Source organism: Bradysia coprophila (assembly GCF_014529535.1).
Source record: "Bradysia coprophila strain Holo2 chromosome X unlocalized genomic scaffold, BU_Bcop_v1 contig_128, whole genome shotgun sequence".
Taxonomy (NCBI): domain Eukaryota; kingdom Metazoa; phylum Arthropoda; class Insecta; order Diptera; family Sciaridae; genus Bradysia; species Bradysia coprophila.
In genome coordinates, this window is record NW_023503295.1 from 2791687 (window position 1) to 2809369 (window position 17683).

Sequence of the window (17683 nt, forward strand, 5' to 3'; positions counted from 1 at the left end):
TTGTTTTGGAATTTTGTTCTCATTCTGGAAATTCGTTTGTTAACGAAATCTAGCGGGTAATTATTTTGCGTTAATATGTTCGTAATGTGATTTAATTCTTCTTCGAGATGGACTTGACTGCAAATTTTGAAAGCTCGAAATACCAGGGAATCCACAACTGAATTTTTTTGGGAAAAATTGCTTTGTGGGTGATAACTTATCCCACTCGGAGAAACCTTTGCAGAATGTGTTTATGTAATCTGCACAGGTTTCTCCAAGTTGTTTAAGTTAGGACTCATGAACCAATTTTTCCTTTAAATGTAGCACACTTTCCACTAACACAATGGTTTTAATTTTTCACAAAAAGTTTTTGGTTCAAAGAAATCATCAAATAGGATTCCTCCCAAATGTAGGCTACCAATTTGTGAAGGGTCCATTGCTCTTAATGTAGCTGTTGAAACAATGGCTTTAATTGAGAAAATACGAATTTGTGTAATCAACATGTCGTTTTTATGGCAGTTACAACACACGGAACAGTGTTACAGTTAAGACGAATCACTTGAATGCTAAATTGAAGTCTGAACTTATGCGCAAAAAATTTACGAAGTGACTATTTGCACCCGGGTGCAAATAGTCAATATTAACGCTATTTGCACCCAAATTTTTAAAGCTATCGGACATAATAAAAAAATCATTGTTAGTAAGCTGTACGAATTATATTATCGAAAATGCTACTCGCACAATTCGCTGCAAATTGTATAAACAAAGTGTCTGCTTTGATCCAACTGAATTCTATCTTCTTCTTCTATTCTTTTTCAGCCTGTTTCTATCCACTGCTGGATGTAGGCCTCTCCAACTTCTTTCCATTTCGTACGATCCATTGCCATTTGCTGCCAGTTTGTACCTGCAATATTCTTAATTCCGTTTGTCCATCTCTCTGGTGGTCTACCTATAGCTCGTCTTTTATATGGTCGCCAGTTCATGATCTTTTTGGTCCAACGTTCGTCTGTCCTTCTTGCAATATGTCCCGCCCAGCTCCATTTCAGAGATGCTATTCTTTCCATGACATCAACGACCCTGGTTTGTTGTCGAATCCATTGATTCGTCATTCTGTCTCTGAGTGTTATTCCAAGCATACTCCGTTCCATGGCTCTTTGTGTCACTCTCAATTTATCTTCGGATGCTTTTGTTAAAGTTAACGTTTCCGCTCCATAAGTGAGCACTGGAAGGACACAAGTGTCGAAAACTTTGCGTTTCAGACTATTATTCATTTTGCTTTTGAAAATTAGTCTGAGTTTTCCGAACGCTGCCCATGCAAGACCAATCCTACGTCTTATTTCTGCAGTTTGGTTGTCCAGACCTAACTTCAGTTTATGTCCTACATATACATAGCTGTCGACTCGTTCAATGACAGTGTCACCAATTTTGATTTCTCTATCGTCCCCGATGTTGGTCATGACTTTTGTTTTCGATAAGTTCATCTTGAGGCCAACTTTGCTTGCCTCTTCACTTAACTGTTGTAGCATAAGCTGAGCCTGACCTAGATTCGCTGAATTCTATAACTTCAACAAACTGTGTAAAGAAGGACTTTCGTTTGTTTCTACTGAGTTCATGCTTCTAGAAACTATGTTTGGAGTTTGGTGCGTTCCTACTGAATTCATCCTTCAACAAACTTTGTGAGAAAGGAGTTTGGTTCGATCCTACTAACTTCATCCTTCTACAATTTGTGTAAGGAAGGACTTTCGTTTGTTCCTACTGAATTCATTCTTCTACAAACTGTGTAAGGAAAGAGTTTGGTTCGTTCCTACTAACTTCATCCTTCTACAAGTTGTGTAAGGAAGGACTTTCGTTTGTTCCTACTGAATTCATCTTTCTACAATTTGTGTAAGGAAGGATTTTGGTTCATCCCTGCCGAATTCATCTTTCTACAGTTTGTGTAAGGAAGGAGTTTGGTTTGTTCCTACTAAATTTATCCTTCTACAAGTTGTGTAAGGAAGGACTTTTGTTTGTTCCTACTGAATTCATCTTTCTACAATTTGTGTAAGGAAGGATTTTGGTTCATCCCTGCCGAATTCATCTTTCTACAGTTTGTGTAAGGAAGGAGTTTGGTTCGTTCCTACTAACTTCATCCTTCTACAAGTTGTGTAAGGAAGGACTTTCGTTTGTTCCTACTGAATTCATCTTTCTACAATTTGTGTAAGGAAGGATTTTGGTTCATCCCTGCCGAATTCATCTTTCTACAGTTTGTGTAAGGAAGGAGTTTGGTTTGTTCCTACTAAATTCATCCTTCTACAAACTTTGTGAGGAAGGAAATTGGTTCGTTCCTACTGAATTCATCCTTCTACAAACTTTGAAAGGAAGGAGTTTGGTTTGTTCCAACTGAATTCATCATTCTACAAACTTTGTGAGAAAGGAGTTTCGTTCGATCCTACTAACTTCATCCTTCTACAATTTGTGTAAGGAAGGAGTTTGGTTTGTTCCAACTGAATTCATCCTTCTACAAACTGTAAGGAAGGAGTTTGGTAGGAGTAGCCTTTGTCGAAATGCGCTACATTTAGGCGCCCTTCTGAGACCTTGAGGAATAGTCAATGTATGAGCTATTTGCACCTGGGTGCAAATAGTGTCCATATTGACTATTTGCACCCGGGTGCAATATTGACTATTTGCACCCGGGTGCAAATAGTGTTCATATTGACTATTTGCACTCGGGTGCAAATAGTGTTCATATTGACTATTTGCACTCGGGTGCAAATAGCATCTGCCAAAAATTTAAACTTTGTACTCGCATTCCCATTGGACAAAGTACAGCCATAGAAGTGAAGAGGTGGTAAGTTTTCATTGAGAAGTAGAAACGTTTGCGGTTACCATCAATAAATGCTAAGGCATTGTACATCGTCCAAAGAAAGTTAAAACACAAAGCTGAAAAACCATTTTTAATGGGGTTTTACCTGCTTTGGCAACCGTACTTTTTAGCCCCGTACGAAGTACAAAGGGGCTTATAGGATTACGATGCCGTGTGTAATTGATGAATTTCGAAGCAGACGGTAAGGGCAAAGTGTTTGCCTGTGTTCATAGATGACGAATTCGCAATAAAAATTTTGTCTGTCCGTCTGTCCGTCACGTCGATATCTTGAGTAAATCAAATCCGAATTCAAAAATTTTTTTTCCCTGAAAGATAGTCAAAATAGTGAGGCTAAGTTCGAAGATGGGCATATTCGGGTCGGCCCTTCGTGAGTTAGGGCCACCTAAGTGATTTAAGGTCTTTTGGTGATATTTATGGCAAAATAAACGATGGAAATGTAAATGACACGGCAAATGATAGGTATTGTCAATACCAATCCAGAAAAAAAAAAGTTTTTTAAAATCGGGTGAGTAAACCGTGAGTTAGGGCCTTAGAAGTGAAATGCTGCTAGGGCCCTATGTGTATTTTACATAGAACTCGAGTAAATTTCATCCATTTTTCGTAATTTTTGTTTGATTTGGAAGGTAATCAAAGGCCGAATAGAATGTTGTTGAAAAAAAAATTAAATTTGGGTCCTCGGACTAAGGCCGGTACTAGGGCCCTATGTGTATTTTTACTCAATAAATTAAAATTTTAGGGCGATTTGAAATTTTTGTTTCATTTGAAAGGAACGTCGTACGGGGCTTCGTAATTGCGCTATGCGCAATTTGTAAGATGTACACATTACATAATAATTTTACTTTAACTACATTAACCGGCGCAATAGGTTTACGGGAAGAGTAGGGCTACGGACGAACTAGGGTCACGTGCGCAATAGATGTACGGGTTCGTACGGGGCTCAGTCGCAGCAAACGCTCCGACTGTTCTGACGGCTCGTTTGTCTATACTTGTTCGAGTCAAAAATGTGCTCTTTATGAAATTTTCGATGTGGGGCTCTGGGAAAATATCTAGAGCAGAGGATCGAGAGAACCATCGGTCGACCTAAAATAAAAATGAAACTCAGCGCTATCAATTTCTTATCTTAAAAAAGTGACATTTATATTGCTAAATTTGCATGATATTCTTCATATTAAATTAAATTTAAATATTTTTTTTTTGTCATCAAGCATAATGAATGCATAATTATATGGGGTATTTTAAGTAAACAAACAAACAAAAGGTAATCAGCTGACTGAACATTGTGTGAACGTTTCAAATGATCCTTTGAGACAAAAATGTAAAATAAATTTTAAAAAAAAATCTATTTCGAGTCTCGCGTTTTTTCCCTCTTTTTTTTAAATCTGTCTTTTCGAGCTTTGGCAATTCGATGACCACCGAAATGTGTACTAGAATCTCATTTGACTTTTTTTTTTTAAATATAAAATTGACCATTCAAGCAAACAATAATTCTATGTGGATACGGTTCTGCACAAAACAAATCCTTGCAAAAACACAAAAGGTGGGAAGAGCAAAAAACAAAAAAAAACAAATCACTTTCGAAACTCCTACCTCCCCCCCACTCCCGACCGGATGAGAACTGAGCACGTACAAACTAACTATAGCTGCTTCCACTTTTTCGTTCAAACTCGTAATATTTCACATGCTTTGTTATAACAAATCGCAATCCAGTCCGGCTGCGTTGCACCCCACTGAATCTGATTGACTTCACCTTCAGCCGCTGTATACGCCAATATTGGATCCTCGATAGCCCGAGGCATCTGTTGTATATCCCAGATCAATGCCTGATGATCGTCGCCAGCCGTACAGATGTGACAAGAACTAAAACGAACACTGCGACTTAACCCTTATAAAATCCAAACAAATTCACAGCCGTCTTACCTATGCGGTGCCCAAGCGATTCCGTTCACACACGCACGATGATTGCTTAGCCGGGCCACTGGTGTGCACGGAACTCGTACATCCAATATTATCACTTCACAACTGTCCATCGCAACGGTTGCCAAATAGTTGGGATCTTGTTTGTTCCACGCTAGTCGTAGCAAAGGCGTATGTGCAGGATCTTCGTAAATTATCGTTGAATGTTCCAGATGACGCAAATCGAACATCCGAACCGAACCGTCAGCACCAACCGACGCAAACATGTCACGACCGCCACCGGCTCTCGAAAATGCTATGTCATACACCTCTTTGTCGTGCGCAATCAGCTGGGTTTTAACGTGCCCGGCAACCAGATTTACACGTCCTAACGGCTGGCCAGTTTCCAGTCCCCAAATCGTGCAGGTGGTGTCAATTGACGATGTACCAACCAAATTCGGATCGACCTCATTCCAATCGAATGACGTTAACGGTGCACAGAAGTCACTGTTTTTGTTGTTGTTTAAGACACATTCGAGTCGTGTGTCTGGTTCGCCGGATCGCCATACTCGTAGATAGTCGCCTGTTATGGGAAACATGCTCTTCAATAACAACATTTCTAACTCAATTGCCAGTGGAGATGGAACAATGCATTCGGCTACACACCATTGTGCATGCATAGTTCTGGCAGCCGGACTACCAGTCATATTAATGCGCCGGTTTGACTTTTTATCAAAATTAATGCTAAAAACTCACCACTTGTCGCCAATAAGTCTGGGAAAATGCCTTTCGAATCGGGTATCCACATAATTTTTGTTGTTGGATATGGGTGGTCAAACGTGCTAAAATGTCGACAAAAAAATCCGGTCGATAAATCACATTGTAAACAATCACAAAACATGCGGAATCAATTACCTTTTCGCACTGAATTCACTGGTTTCTTCATCCAAACTGATGATCTGGACTTTGTTATTGTACTCTTCGATGAAACTGCCCAGCGCCAATCGAAATCGTTTGTCTGGCCGAACACTCCAGTTCATCGAATACAGTGGCCATGGTGCTAAATATTTGTAGATTTCTTTTCGTTTACCAGTTCCAGATGATGACATGATGTTTGCTGTAGTCGATTTTTGGATTATTTCAGTTCATTCAACTCATTTCTACCGAAATTGATTAATTATTTACCAAAAATAAAAACACAAATTTATACTTGGGACTTCAAAATAAATTATTATTTGCAGCGCTCACTACAAATTCATTTCGTTCGATACACAAAAATACGATTTTAGTGTCAAAATCATGGTGTCATTTTGTACTGTTGCACTATCACTTATTGTTTAGACTAAATTTAATGCAAATTCAAGTGGTTTCGATGATACAAAAATTGATTTTATTGCAATTTTCATTTATTTACGACTGAAGAAACAAAAACGATGCGGTGCGCCATTTATATTATTTTTGACGTGAAACAAGTCCGAAGTTGGCAGTTAGTGCAATGCACAAAAGTCAAAATGTGAAGTTGAATTTCGTACGGATTTTTAAAACGGAAAATGCATTAGGTTTGTTCCTAGTAACTCTAAACACAAATCGAATGTACATATTTTCCAGGACCATTTTGATGACTAAGCTTCGCGAATCCTTTGGTACAACGCTTGTGTAGACGAGGTCATTTAGAATGTTGGTTAAAAAGATACAACGTCCAAATGAAGTACGTATGTATATAAACACTGAACGTAGTGCATACACTTAGCAGATCTCCAAACTTTCAAACATCCATTCAGGTGAATTTATTTTCGTAATATTGGTTTTCATGTGGCATTATCATGTCCGGAGCGATAGCGGAAGACTTGACGCAGTCTAACTTCCAAAAAAAAAACGAAGAAATTTTTTTGAGACGCGTCAACTATGTATAGCCGAACATTTCAGTTTCTGCCCTTTAGACTATATCCCCACAAAACCTACTCTATCATATTCTCGCTTCAAATACGAGCAAAACGAGCTATCACTTGACTACTAGGGTGGAGCGGGAAAAAATTTCGATTTTTTGTCCAATTTCGACATCGTGATCCAGAATCAGTAACTCCCACTGATCATTTTTCCGAAAAAAGATTTTTTTAATTTTATGATTTAGGGGTGCCGCCGATGGTATTTTTGAGTAGAGTGTAAGGGATTTTTCAAACATTTATAGCGTAGAAACCTTTTCCGATGGGTTCAATGATCTTGGTCATAAAATGTCTAGAAAAGTCCAAAATTTATTTAAGTATAACATTAAATTTGAAAACAATCAATTTTGTGGACTTACGGCACTTCAAAGTTAAAGCTCTGTTCCCAACGAAAAATTCATCAACTTTGAAATGAAATCTCGGTATGAAGTTGCATTATGACATAAATCAAATTAAGCGTTATTTAACTTGTAATTTAATGAGGAATTCAAAACAAAAGAAATATTTGAAAAAAATTACCAATTGTAGATGTTATTGACAAAGGGTGACGTTCATGCAAAACGTTCAAGAACATCTACATTTTGCAATTTTTTTCAAATATTTCTTTTGTTTTGAATTCCTCATTAAATTACAAGTTAAATAACGCTTAATTTGATTTATGTCATAATGCAACTTCATACCGAGATTTCACTTCAAAGTTGATGAATTTTTCGTTGGGAACAGAGCTTTAACTTTGAAGTGCCGTAAGTCCACAAAATTGATTGTTTTCAAATTTAATGTTATACTTAAATAAATTTTGGACTTTTCTAGACATTTTATGACCAAGATCATTGAACCCATCGGAAAAGGTTTCTACGCTATAAATGTTTGAAAAATCCCTTACACTCTACTCAAAAATACCATCGGCGGCACCCCTAAATCATACAATTAAAAAAATCTTTTTTCGGAAAAATGATCAGTGGGAGTTACTGATTCTGGATCACGATGTCGAAATTGGATAAAAAATCGAAATTTTTTTCCCGCTCCACCCTATTGACTACAGCCTGTAAATATTTTTCATATGCAGAATGAGCACCAGCTGAATATCAACAGCTGGATCTGCTAACACACTTATTGTATGATAAACAATCAAAACACATTCTTAACAATGTGTTTACTTCATTCACTCGTGTTATGTGCGCGTAGATGACGTTAACGTAGAAATGCACTGTGTGTAGGTTGTCTTTGAATTGTACACAATACAAAACAAAGTGTTTTTGTTTGTACACCAGCTGGTGATATTCAGCTGGTGCTCATTCTGCATATGAGAAACATTTAGCAATTGTATGTAGGTTTAAAATTACCGGAGATACATCGTTTTGAAATTGATCATTTTCATACAAAATACACCAAATTGACTTTTTCCAAACAATCAAAATCTTTCAACTTACTCTGTATGTTTCTATCTATCTGGCTATATGTCTATCTATCGACGGTCGATCTCGGAAACTAGTCAGCCAATCTCCATGAAATTTTGCAGGAGCCTTAGGGTGGGAATAAAAATGAAAATGTAATACGCCACTACCCAAAAAAAAATTGACTGGAAACAACAAAAATTTTAACAAAAAAGTCTGCGTCGCAAAGTGGCAGATTATCAGGAACAGACCTGCAAGAAAATTTATCTGCCACATGCGACGCAGAGTTTTTTGGTAAAATTTTGTTGTTTCCAGTCAAATTTAAAATCCATTGCAGAGAAGTTTGATGATAACGAGTTTAAAAAACTCACAGGAGCTCTGTTTTTGAAGCACAAAGTTGGCAATTTTTTGTTAGAGTGAAAAAGTCAAATAAACAAAAATCGACGAATTTATGTTTATTTGTTCAGAAAAGTGTTATTTAGGGTGTAAAACTATCAATTTCTCCAGTTTAGAACCTTTTAATTTGCATTTTTTTTTCATTTGACTTTTTTTATTCTAACAAAAAATTGCCAACTTTGTGCTTCAAAAACAGAGCTCCTGTGAGTTATTCTCTACGAAATTACCTGTTCAGACATACCCCACACGACATATTTTGGTAAGATTTGCTGATTTTATTTGCTAATAAAGTTGAAATTTTTGGTCGAAAAGTCTTAGTTCTGAACTCTGAACACTGACAGAGTTACTCTGCCCGAGTTTAGGCGAAGGTCAACAACGCTGTTATTGTATTTCATAGCTGGACTTCTCAGCCATTAACTACAGTTAGCAGTAATGCCTTCTGTTACCAATAGCCCGAGATATCAGTCAACAATGTGTGCAATTTCATGCTTCTACCCCGAAAATCAAAATCAGCCTAGAGGCAAGGGAAAAATGAATTTTTGATTTTTTTTTTTGCTGTTTCGGATTCCTTGGTCAATTCTAAGTAAATAAAAACAAAATAAAAATACGACCCACCCTAGTGATATTACTAAAATTTAGAAGAGACGGATTTTTAAAATCCGTCCATATCTATTGATTCCTTAGTGATGGTACTAAAATCCAAAATAGACGAGTTTACAAAATCCGTCTATTTTCAAAAACTCCGTCTATAGGTTTGTTCCAAATAGTTGTAAACACGAACTTTGACAACCCGAACCACGATGATTTGATCCATAGCAACGTCGCCTACGAGATGTTTCATACAAATATGGCAACGTCGCCTACGTGATTTACACACAAATATTATTGAGGTTATGGTTCTATGTATCAAATTTGACAATTCATACAGCCTTGGAACAAACCTATTTTTACAACATCATCCGAAGTTACGCGCCATTGTACCATATACTGCTCACATCACTTGTTTATTACATTTTTCGCTTTTTTCCTATTTTTGCAAGTGCAACAAACGTCACACCATTACCGCTCTCTGCACCATTGAAACATCATTTACGTTTTTGAAGGTGCATCGGTCGTCATTGAATCATTCAAACAAACTATAAAATAATTGAAAAAACAACAGTTTGAGGCAAAAATGGCTGATGTATTGGAACTAGATAATGCCGAGGAGTTTGAAGTGGACGATGATGGAGACCGTAAGTGCGAATTGGCCGACGAAAGCAATTAACCTAACCTTAATTTCATCGTCGGAATCACAACCAAAATTTTGAGTTTATCAACAATGGATTGAATTATGAATGTGGATTCGATACAAATGGATTACGGTTGTCGGTGGTTAATTGTTTTGCGTTGTGTCATTCTTCATACCCGTTGGCTGTGGGCATTTCATTGACACACAACATTTGATAATTGCAGAGGGAATTGTTCGGCTTAAGGAAAAAGTCCGAAAGCGCAAGGGCCGCGGTTTCGGCAACGAGAGCACACCCAGAGAACCAATACAAGACTACGAGCGGGTCCGAAACGATGACGACGATGAATTGGAGCCGGGACCACAACGATGTAAGTTCAATGTTCGAAAATTGCATTTTGATAGGGTCCACGACTCAATAACAATTCCACTTCAGCGGTAGAAGGTTGGATCTTGTTTGTCACATCCATTCACGAAGAAGCTCAAGAGGACGACATACAGGAGAAATTTTGCGAGTACGGTGACATAAAAAACATTCATTTGAATTTGGACCGACGAACTGGCTTCTTGAAAGGCTACGCTTTGGTGGAATATGAAACGTACAAACAGGCTTGTGCTGCTAGAGATGCACTGAATGGCAGCGCGATATTGGGCCAAACCATTTCCGTTGATTGGTGTTTCGTCAAAGGACCGAAGAAAATAAAGAAAATGGAAAGACGTCGTCGCTGATTGGAGATCATTTCCGGGAGGGACATGGTGGTCGCAAAAACATAAACATAGAAGTAAGATGTACAACGCATTTCGTTTATTAAAAATGCTAACTTAAAACCACTGTACCCGTTCAGTCGTTTAAATTGTTTTCGCTCACCCATATCGTCGTCCCGCCGTGCACATAGTTCATTTTGTAGAAATTTCCCGAATCAATTTTCCCTTGGATCTCCGATTCCGTTTCCGGTGGCATTTCGATCTTGTAATGCTGCCCATTCGAATCGATCAGAATTTTCGACTCCAACTGATCGCTTTGGCTACCGTCGACACCTTCTTCCGTTAAAATGATGTCCGACAGTTCCGCTATCATCGAACCGCTTTCCACTTCGTGTGTTACGGATCCGCGGTTGCCTTTATTGCGTTCGTGTATCTGATTGTGTCGTTTTAAGCCATTCGAATCGTAAAACTTTTTCGGACAATGCTGCGAGATTGCCGATGGTTAATTGACAACGGTGACAATAGGTCGAAAATAGCGACAATTACCTGGCAATGATACGGGGTCTCGCCGGTGTGAAGACGTTGGTGCACGGTTAAGTTACCGCGCAATGCAAAACTTTTGTCGCACACCTTGCACTTGTGTTTCTTTACGCCTGAATGTACCAGAGAATGACCATTCAGATGACCGATCTGCGGAACGAAGAGGTCCAATCACTCGAGAAATGTTATTTTCGTGGAACACCTACCTGCCGAAACTGGGCAAAACAAATGTTACATGTGTACGGTTTGGAGCCGGTATGAACGAGAATGTGACTCCTGAGTGACTGCTTAAATGCGAATTTCTTTTGACAATGTGAACAGCTGCAATGGACATTAATTCGGGAGTTCAATGGAATGAGTAGGACATGATTCCCTTACCTATATGGTTTCTCCCCAGTGTGTGTTCTAGTGTGCGATTTGTGTAATGCCACGGAATTCGACTTTTTGCCGCATTGGCTACACACATAGCACTTTTTCACCGCATTGCTCGTAGGCTTCTTCTTTGGATACTTTTTGAAGTTGCGCTGTTCCGGCGGCAAATGGCGCTTCTTGTGTGAATTAAGATAGTCGATGGTTTTGTACCGCTGATGGCATACATTGCACTCGTAATTGCGCTCTTCATTGTGTACATGCAGATGGGCACGCAGGATTGAAGACTGTGAGAAACATTTCTGACACACCTCGCACTGATACTGGAAAGAAAAAAAAATTACTACGGTCGGATGGATCTTGGAAAATGACGATGGGAAGACTTGGAACTGGTTGATTTTGACATGATCTAAACCTGAAATGGTCGATCTTAAAATTACCTGAACCTGACCTGATCTAACCTGACTCACTTGAGATAAGTTTTAAGAGTGATATCGCCAATTCTTCAGGTGATTTTTTTAGTTTTGGGAACAAGCGGTCTCCGATTTTAATGAGTGATAGCTCGTTGGATTCGTCTTTCAATTCTAGGAAACACGTAACAAGGCATCAGAACAGTCGGAGCGTTTGCTGCGACTTAGCCCCGTACAACCCGTAATCCTATTTCGTCCGCAACCATAATACGTCCGTAGCCCTAATAAGTCCGGAACCCTAATACGTCTACAACCCTCTAATGCGTCTGTTACCAAAATGCAAGTCAAGTTGGGCATGGTCAAATTTACTGAAAGTGTTCATTTTTAAAATTGCGCATAGCGCAATTACGAAAGCCCGTACGAAGTACCTCTCAAATAAAACCAACAATTTACGACATTATTTTAGAAACCCAAAATTTTTTGCCAACTTTCCATTGGGTATTCAATTACCTCTCAAATGAAACAAAAACTAGCAAAATCGGTTGAGATTTACTCGATTTATGTGCAAAAAACACTTAGGGCCGAGTAGCGGCCTTAGTCCAAGGGCCCAAATTTGAAACTTTTTTCGCCACGTTATTTTCGGTATTCAATTACCTTCCATAAAAAACTAAATCTAGCAAAATCGGATGAGATTTACTCGATTTATGTGCAAAAAACACTTAGGGCCGAGTAGCGGCCTTAGTCCAAGGGCCCAAATTTGAAACTTTTTTCGCCACGTTATTTTCGGTATTCAATTACCTTCCATAAAAAACTAAATCTAGCAAAATCGGATGAGATTTACTCGATTTATGTGCAAAAAACACTTAGGGCCGAGTAGCGGCCTTAGTCCAAGGGCCCAAATTTGAAACTTTTTTCGCCACGTTATTTTCGGTATTCAATTACCTTCCATAAAAAACTAAATCTAGCAAAATCGGATGAGATTTACTCGATTTATGTGCAAAAAACACTTAGGGCCGAGTAGCGGCCTTAGTCCAAGGGCCCAAATTTGAAACTTTTTTCGCCACGTTATTTTCGGTATTCAATTACCTTCCATAAAAAACTAAATCTAGCAAAATCGGATGAGATTTACTCGATTTATGTGCAAAAAACACTTAGGGCCGAGTAGCGGCCTTAGTCCAAGGGCCCAAATTTGAAACTTTTTTCGCCATTATTCTATTCGGCATTCAATTATCTCTCAAATGAAACAAAAACTAGCAAAATCGGATGAGATTTACTCGATTTATGTGCAAAAAACACTTAGGGCCGAGTAGCGGCCTTAGTCCAAGGGCCCAAATTTGAAACTTTTTTCGCCATCATTCTATTCGGCATTCAATTATCTCTCAAATGAAACAAAAACTAGCAAAATCGGATGAGATTTACTCGATTTATGTGCAAAAAACACTTAGGGCCGAGTAACGACCTTTGAGCCCTCCCAACAAGCCCACGTTGCATCTTACCCAAAACCAATGTTCAGCAACTTTGTTCTACTCGTCAATACCTTTCATTTGATATATCACAAGCAGCTATTGCGTGCGTATTTCGGTAGATATCGTCGAAAGACTGAAAAACACCTATATGGCCCTAGCTCTGGAGGGGCCGACCCTACCATGCCCATTTTCGAACTTGACCTTACTTTTGTCGATACCAATCGGGGAAAAAAAGAATTTTGAAAAAAGGTTGTGATTTACTCAAGCTAAAGGGGTCACGGACGGACGGACGGACGGACGGACATTTTTTTTATTGCGGATTCGTCATCTATGAACATAACCAAATGCTTTGCCCTTACTGTCTGCTTCCAATTCGACGTGTTACAAACGGCATATTAATCTTATAAGCCCCCAGTACTTCGTACGGGGCTAAAAATTATTTTCTGTGAAAAGCGTTCAAAAGTGAAGGCATGTCAGAGGGTACCGAAAACAGTTTTTCGACAATAACTCAAGAAACAATTCTTTTAAATTGTTGTTATGTTGTACGAATGTCGGCATTGGAAAGACATACAGGTAGAGTATACGCACCGCTTCGTGCGAGTAGATCCACGAGAAGATACAAGCCCACAGAAGTCTTGGAAAAAAAGTTGGTGCCAAAATGCAGATTTTTTCCTTCTTTCCGGGGGCTCTACAGCTGGAACAGCATCTGGAACGGTACTATGGCAGTCATTTTTTATCGTCAACTATTCTTTTACCTTATCAATAGAAAAACATATCGAAGGTCGCGAATATATCAGATCAGGTCAGGTCAGGTTATTATCTTTCTACACCAAACCAATCAAAGTCAGGTAATCTGGCTTCAGGTTGAAAACTATTTGACCTGATACGGAGCATTGAGGTGGGTTTCTTTGGCAAGATTTGATCACCTTTGATCAGAAGAAACTTTCATTTAATTCATATCAAGCTACAAACTCCTTCATAAACTTCCTTGAAGCGAGCTTTGAAGTTGTTAATCATAATGCAACAAAGGATCTTTCAGTATTTCACTCCACTCTTCATTTGTTTCATTTGTTTTAGAGAATGTTGTGTTTTATTTTACGATGAAGGCCTGTTTCGGGCAGTAATCCGTGGATGATGCAGCGGTTGAAGAAATTTATTTTTCTTCGAGAGCGAATGTATCGAACCAAAATTGATTTTGAAAAGAAGTTTCTTTTCACATTTAATTTTTCATTTAAAAAATCTTTCAGTGCTACCGTTCAATGAAATTATGTAGGTCAGAAAGTGAGTTTCGAAGATGTCAATGATTTCGTGGGGAAAACGGCAAAAGGACCTGATCTCGAAAACAGAAAATAAAATTGTATTGCCGAGCCGACGCTGAGGACGTACAAAAATGTCATGAAATATGTCGTATCGTTAAACATTGTGCCCAAACAACCTACCTGTTTTTCATTATGATGGAACACCCGGACATGACGATCCAGATTTCCCTGGTTCGTATACTTCTTGGTGCATAAGGTGCAGGCGAACAGTTTCTGATTCAGGTGAATGGTCTGATGATTTTTCATGTGATACTTTTTGCTGAACCAGCGCGAACACGTCGGACACTGATATCGCTGATTGCCGTGCGTTTTCTTATGCTCATTCAGATCGTTATACTTTTCGAACGGGGCGCCACAGGTATCACAGTGAAATTTATCGGTTTCGGGATTCCGTGAATTGGATTTGTTGGGCTTTTGTGGTCGAGTCCTGGGTCTTGTTTCCACTTTCTGAGAATTAACACTTTTATCATGGTCGTTGTCGAGAAACTCAATCTCCGCCTCATCGTAGACGTACTCAACGTCGTCGATGGGCGCAAAGTCTCCGATTTCACCTTCTAATACTTCGCCCATGTCACCATACTGTTCATCTTCTTCTAATCGCTCCACATCACCGTAATAAACATTCACCTCACTATCTTCCCCGACGTCGACACTGATCAATTGACTGTCATTGGCAGAAGTTTGCGACATGCTTTCGTCTGCGTCAATTAAATGCTCCTCTTTTGAGATTATTGATGAGGCCTCCTCGTATATATCGGTGTCCTGCGACTGGACCGTTTCTTCCAATACATCAACCATATTGTCATCACACTCAGTCTTCAGATCGACATCATTGTTACCCGCCGTTGCTGTCGTTGACACATATTCAGTGAATCTTTCTGTCTGACATTCGACAAGAGCGTCTCGAAGTTTTTGCTCCGTGTACTCGCATTGAATTTTGAACTTGTACGCTCGATCGAGATTCTCGCAGCACTTTTTACACAGACCTTTCGGCAGTTCATCGTTAACATCAAACTGTAATACAGTTGAGGAATGCACAGAATTACGGAGCGTTTCGATCAAAACAATCGCTTGAATACTCACTGATATGTCAGCCACAGCTCGCAGCTTCTTGACCATACTTTTGCTGGCTTCTTCGGTGAGATCCGTCAACTGACCAGTTGTCTCGCATACACGGCACATCCGATTCGGATAGCTTAAATGTTTGGTCATTTTAAGCAGATTTGCCATTTGAATGGAAGAACTAATAATTTTGACATGAAATTTTTTGTTTCTATTTTCTTTGCTTTCGGTTGCGCCAGTGTTTGGCACGAGTTTCACGTACCCATATTGTCGAATGTGAAATGTTAAAGTTCTTCATTGTATGCGGTCGGGCGGTACCTTTTCAAAATTTATTTGTAATTAACCGAACAACTTTGTTACGCATCAGATCGTACTGTTATAATTGAGCCAAGTACAACACATTACCAATATAAACATAGCTAACGCCGACCCGTACGAAACACCTATTCGTATCAAAAGCCTTTACTGTGAAACTCTTCATTTCTTTTACTTCATTCTCTACTGAAAAACTATTCTCCCTTTAAAATCACTTACATTATCCACTCTTTGTCTTGTTATCATATACAACTAAATTGCCGGAGGCAATATAGACAGCCCCGTACGAAGACAAATTTCATAAATTCCTATTTAAACAGCTATATACCGCTATATTTACCTATATTTCACTATAAATAAACATTTCACAGATGAATATGCTATTATATAGCTCTATATGCCTGTATATAGCTCAATATAGCTGTATATAGGTATATATAGATGTCCATATATGGAATGCCTGAAACACCCCGCACACATAACAAATTATTTCCATGTTAACAGAAACTCTCTAAGCATCATTTTTCCCACTTTATATCACTTTTAATAAAATCCAATATGGCCACCGGCAGCCATTTTGTTAGGAGACCGGAAATTTTACCGACGCTTTACATTCGTTAATACCTTTCAAACAAAAAAAAATTCATGAAATTCGGTCAAAATTTACTCGAGATATTGACAAAATACTCCACGTTCACTGTACGGCCGAGTAGCCAGATAAGAGCTCACTCCAAGAGACTCACGCTCCGGAGAACATAATTTCATAAAAAAAAATTTCCTGATTGGTACGGTCAATACCTATCTAATAAAGCTAAAACAGACGAAATATGTTCAAATGTGGCCGACCTACAAGCAAAAACTGCTTGCCGCCCTGTGCCTGTTCCACACCAAGGGGTCTAACTCACGAGTCGGTCATCCGATTTCCATAAACTTTTTTTTTTGTCGATCGGTATTGTAAATACCTTTTATTTGACGTATCACTTACAAGTGTAACGTTTGAATGTCCGGAGATATCTTCGAAAAACCGTAAAGCACTTATTGGGCCACAGCTCGGGAGGGGTCGATCCAAAATCACTCATCTTCGAACTTAGCCTGTCTTTTGACATTACCAAACGGGAAAAAAAAGAATTTTCAAAATCGAATGCGTTTTACTCAAGTTATCGTGCAGACGGACAGACGGACAGACGGACATTTTTTTTCCACTGATTTGGCATCTCTAGACAACCACAATAGGTTTACCCTTACTTAGGGAGTCCAATTCGACGTGTTACGGACGTATGCGTAAACGCATAAGACCCCAGTACTTCGTACGGGTCTAAACAGAGCCAGACTGTGGTCCATAGCTTGTACAATAGAACATTCGTAAATTTTGTGTAAAAACGGCCATTAATTGATTTTTTTAAAAATAAAATATACTTCGGGAAACGTCTGACTTCTCAGTATGCCCAATCCAAATAGAGTACTGTAACTGGACAGTGTATCGAACAAATTTTGGCACTGTAAAAAAAATGTTGAAAAAGTTTTCATATAAAATATTACTCTATTTGACAGCTGTCAATCTAAACACTTTTGCTGGAAGTGCGTTGATTTTAGTGAATTTCAATTCGAGTGAATTTCACTTAGACTAAGCTAAGCATACATAGTATTTCGTACGATGAAATATGGTCCCGACATAGGGATTGCAAACCGGTTTAAACCGAACCGGTTAACCGGGCGATTTTTATCAAGAAAACCGCGGTTTTCGGTTCTTCAATGAAGCGTTAGAAATCTCTAGTTTTTGGGAGAATTTATTTTGTGTATT

The 17683-nt window shown here is 38.7% G+C and overlaps 3 protein-coding genes across 4 annotated transcripts; 1 reads left to right on the forward strand and 2 right to left on the reverse strand.

Annotated features, from left to right (window-relative positions):
* Positions 1-3949: 3949 nt before the first annotated feature.
* On the reverse strand, positions 3950-6286 carry LOC119067831 (DDB1- and CUL4-associated factor 7). 2 transcript variants are annotated; one of them, XM_037171005.1, is made up of 5 exons: positions 5921-6286; positions 5651-5852; positions 5492-5577; positions 4760-5318; positions 3950-4711 (listed from the first exon to the last, which is right to left on the reverse strand). In XM_037171005.1, the coding sequence occupies exons 2-5, from the start codon at positions 5842-5844 to the stop codon at positions 4501-4503; spliced, it is 1050 nt and encodes a 349-aa protein (XP_037026900.1). In that variant the 5' UTR covers positions 5845-5852; positions 5921-6286; the 3' UTR covers positions 3950-4500. The 2 variants fall into 2 exon arrangements, with proteins under 2 accessions (XP_037026900.1, XP_037026901.1); XM_037171006.1 differs by having other exon boundaries at positions 3950-4699; positions 5921-6204.
* A 3252-nt stretch (positions 6287-9538) lies between these two features.
* Positions 9539-10532, forward strand: LOC119067661 (RNA-binding protein 8A). The gene is made up of 3 exons (XM_037170763.1): positions 9539-9703; positions 9924-10067; positions 10133-10532. Exons 1-3 carry the CDS (start codon positions 9643-9645, stop codon positions 10423-10425), a joined length of 498 nt encoding a protein of 165 aa, XP_037026658.1. The 5' UTR covers positions 9539-9642; the 3' UTR covers positions 10426-10532.
* LOC119067654 (zinc finger protein 436-like) lies at positions 10480-15812 on the reverse strand. Its single transcript, XM_037170754.1, has 6 exons — positions 15589-15812; positions 14626-15519; positions 11320-11633; positions 11148-11262; positions 10948-11091; positions 10480-10885 (listed from the first exon to the last, which is right to left on the reverse strand). Exons 1-6 carry the CDS (start codon positions 15733-15735, stop codon positions 10538-10540), a joined length of 1962 nt encoding a protein of 653 aa, XP_037026649.1. The 5' UTR covers positions 15736-15812; the 3' UTR covers positions 10480-10537.
* Between the last annotated feature and the right edge of the window lie 1871 nt (positions 15813-17683).

Excerpts from the sequence above, each read along its gene's own strand:
- LOC119067831 (XM_037171005.1), bottom strand. The coding sequence starts at position 5,844 with ATGTCATCATCTGGAACTGGTAAACGAAAAGAAATCTACAAATATTTA. Across the intron at positions 5,319-5,491 it reads AGACTTATTGGCGACAAGTG|GCGACTATCTACGAGTATGG; the intron begins GTGAGTTTTTAG and ends TTCCCATAACAG. Across the intron at positions 4,712-4,759 it reads ATCGCTTGGGCACCGCATAG|TGTTCGTTTTAGTTCTTGTC; the intron begins GTAAGACGGCTG and ends GTTAAGTCGCAG.
- LOC119067661 (XM_037170763.1), top strand. The coding sequence starts at position 9,643 with ATGGCTGATGTATTGGAACTAGATAATGCCGAGGAGTTTGAAGTGGAC. Across the intron at positions 9,704-9,923 it reads AGTGGACGATGATGGAGACC|AGGGAATTGTTCGGCTTAAG; the intron begins GTAAGTGCGAAT and ends TGATAATTGCAG. Across the intron at positions 10,068-10,132 it reads GGAGCCGGGACCACAACGAT|CGGTAGAAGGTTGGATCTTG; the intron begins GTAAGTTCAATG and ends ATTCCACTTCAG.
- LOC119067654 (XM_037170754.1), bottom strand. The coding sequence starts at position 15,735 with ATGGCAAATCTGCTTAAAATGACCAAACATTTAAGCTATCCGAATCGG. Across the intron at positions 11,634-14,625 it reads TCCATCATAATGAAAAACAG|TATCAGTGCGAGGTGTGTCA; the intron begins GTAGGTTGTTTG and ends TTTTCTTTCCAG. Across the intron at positions 11,263-11,319 it reads ACTGGGGAGAAACCATATAG|CTGTTCACATTGTCAAAAGA; the intron begins GTAAGGGAATCA and ends TGTCCATTGCAG.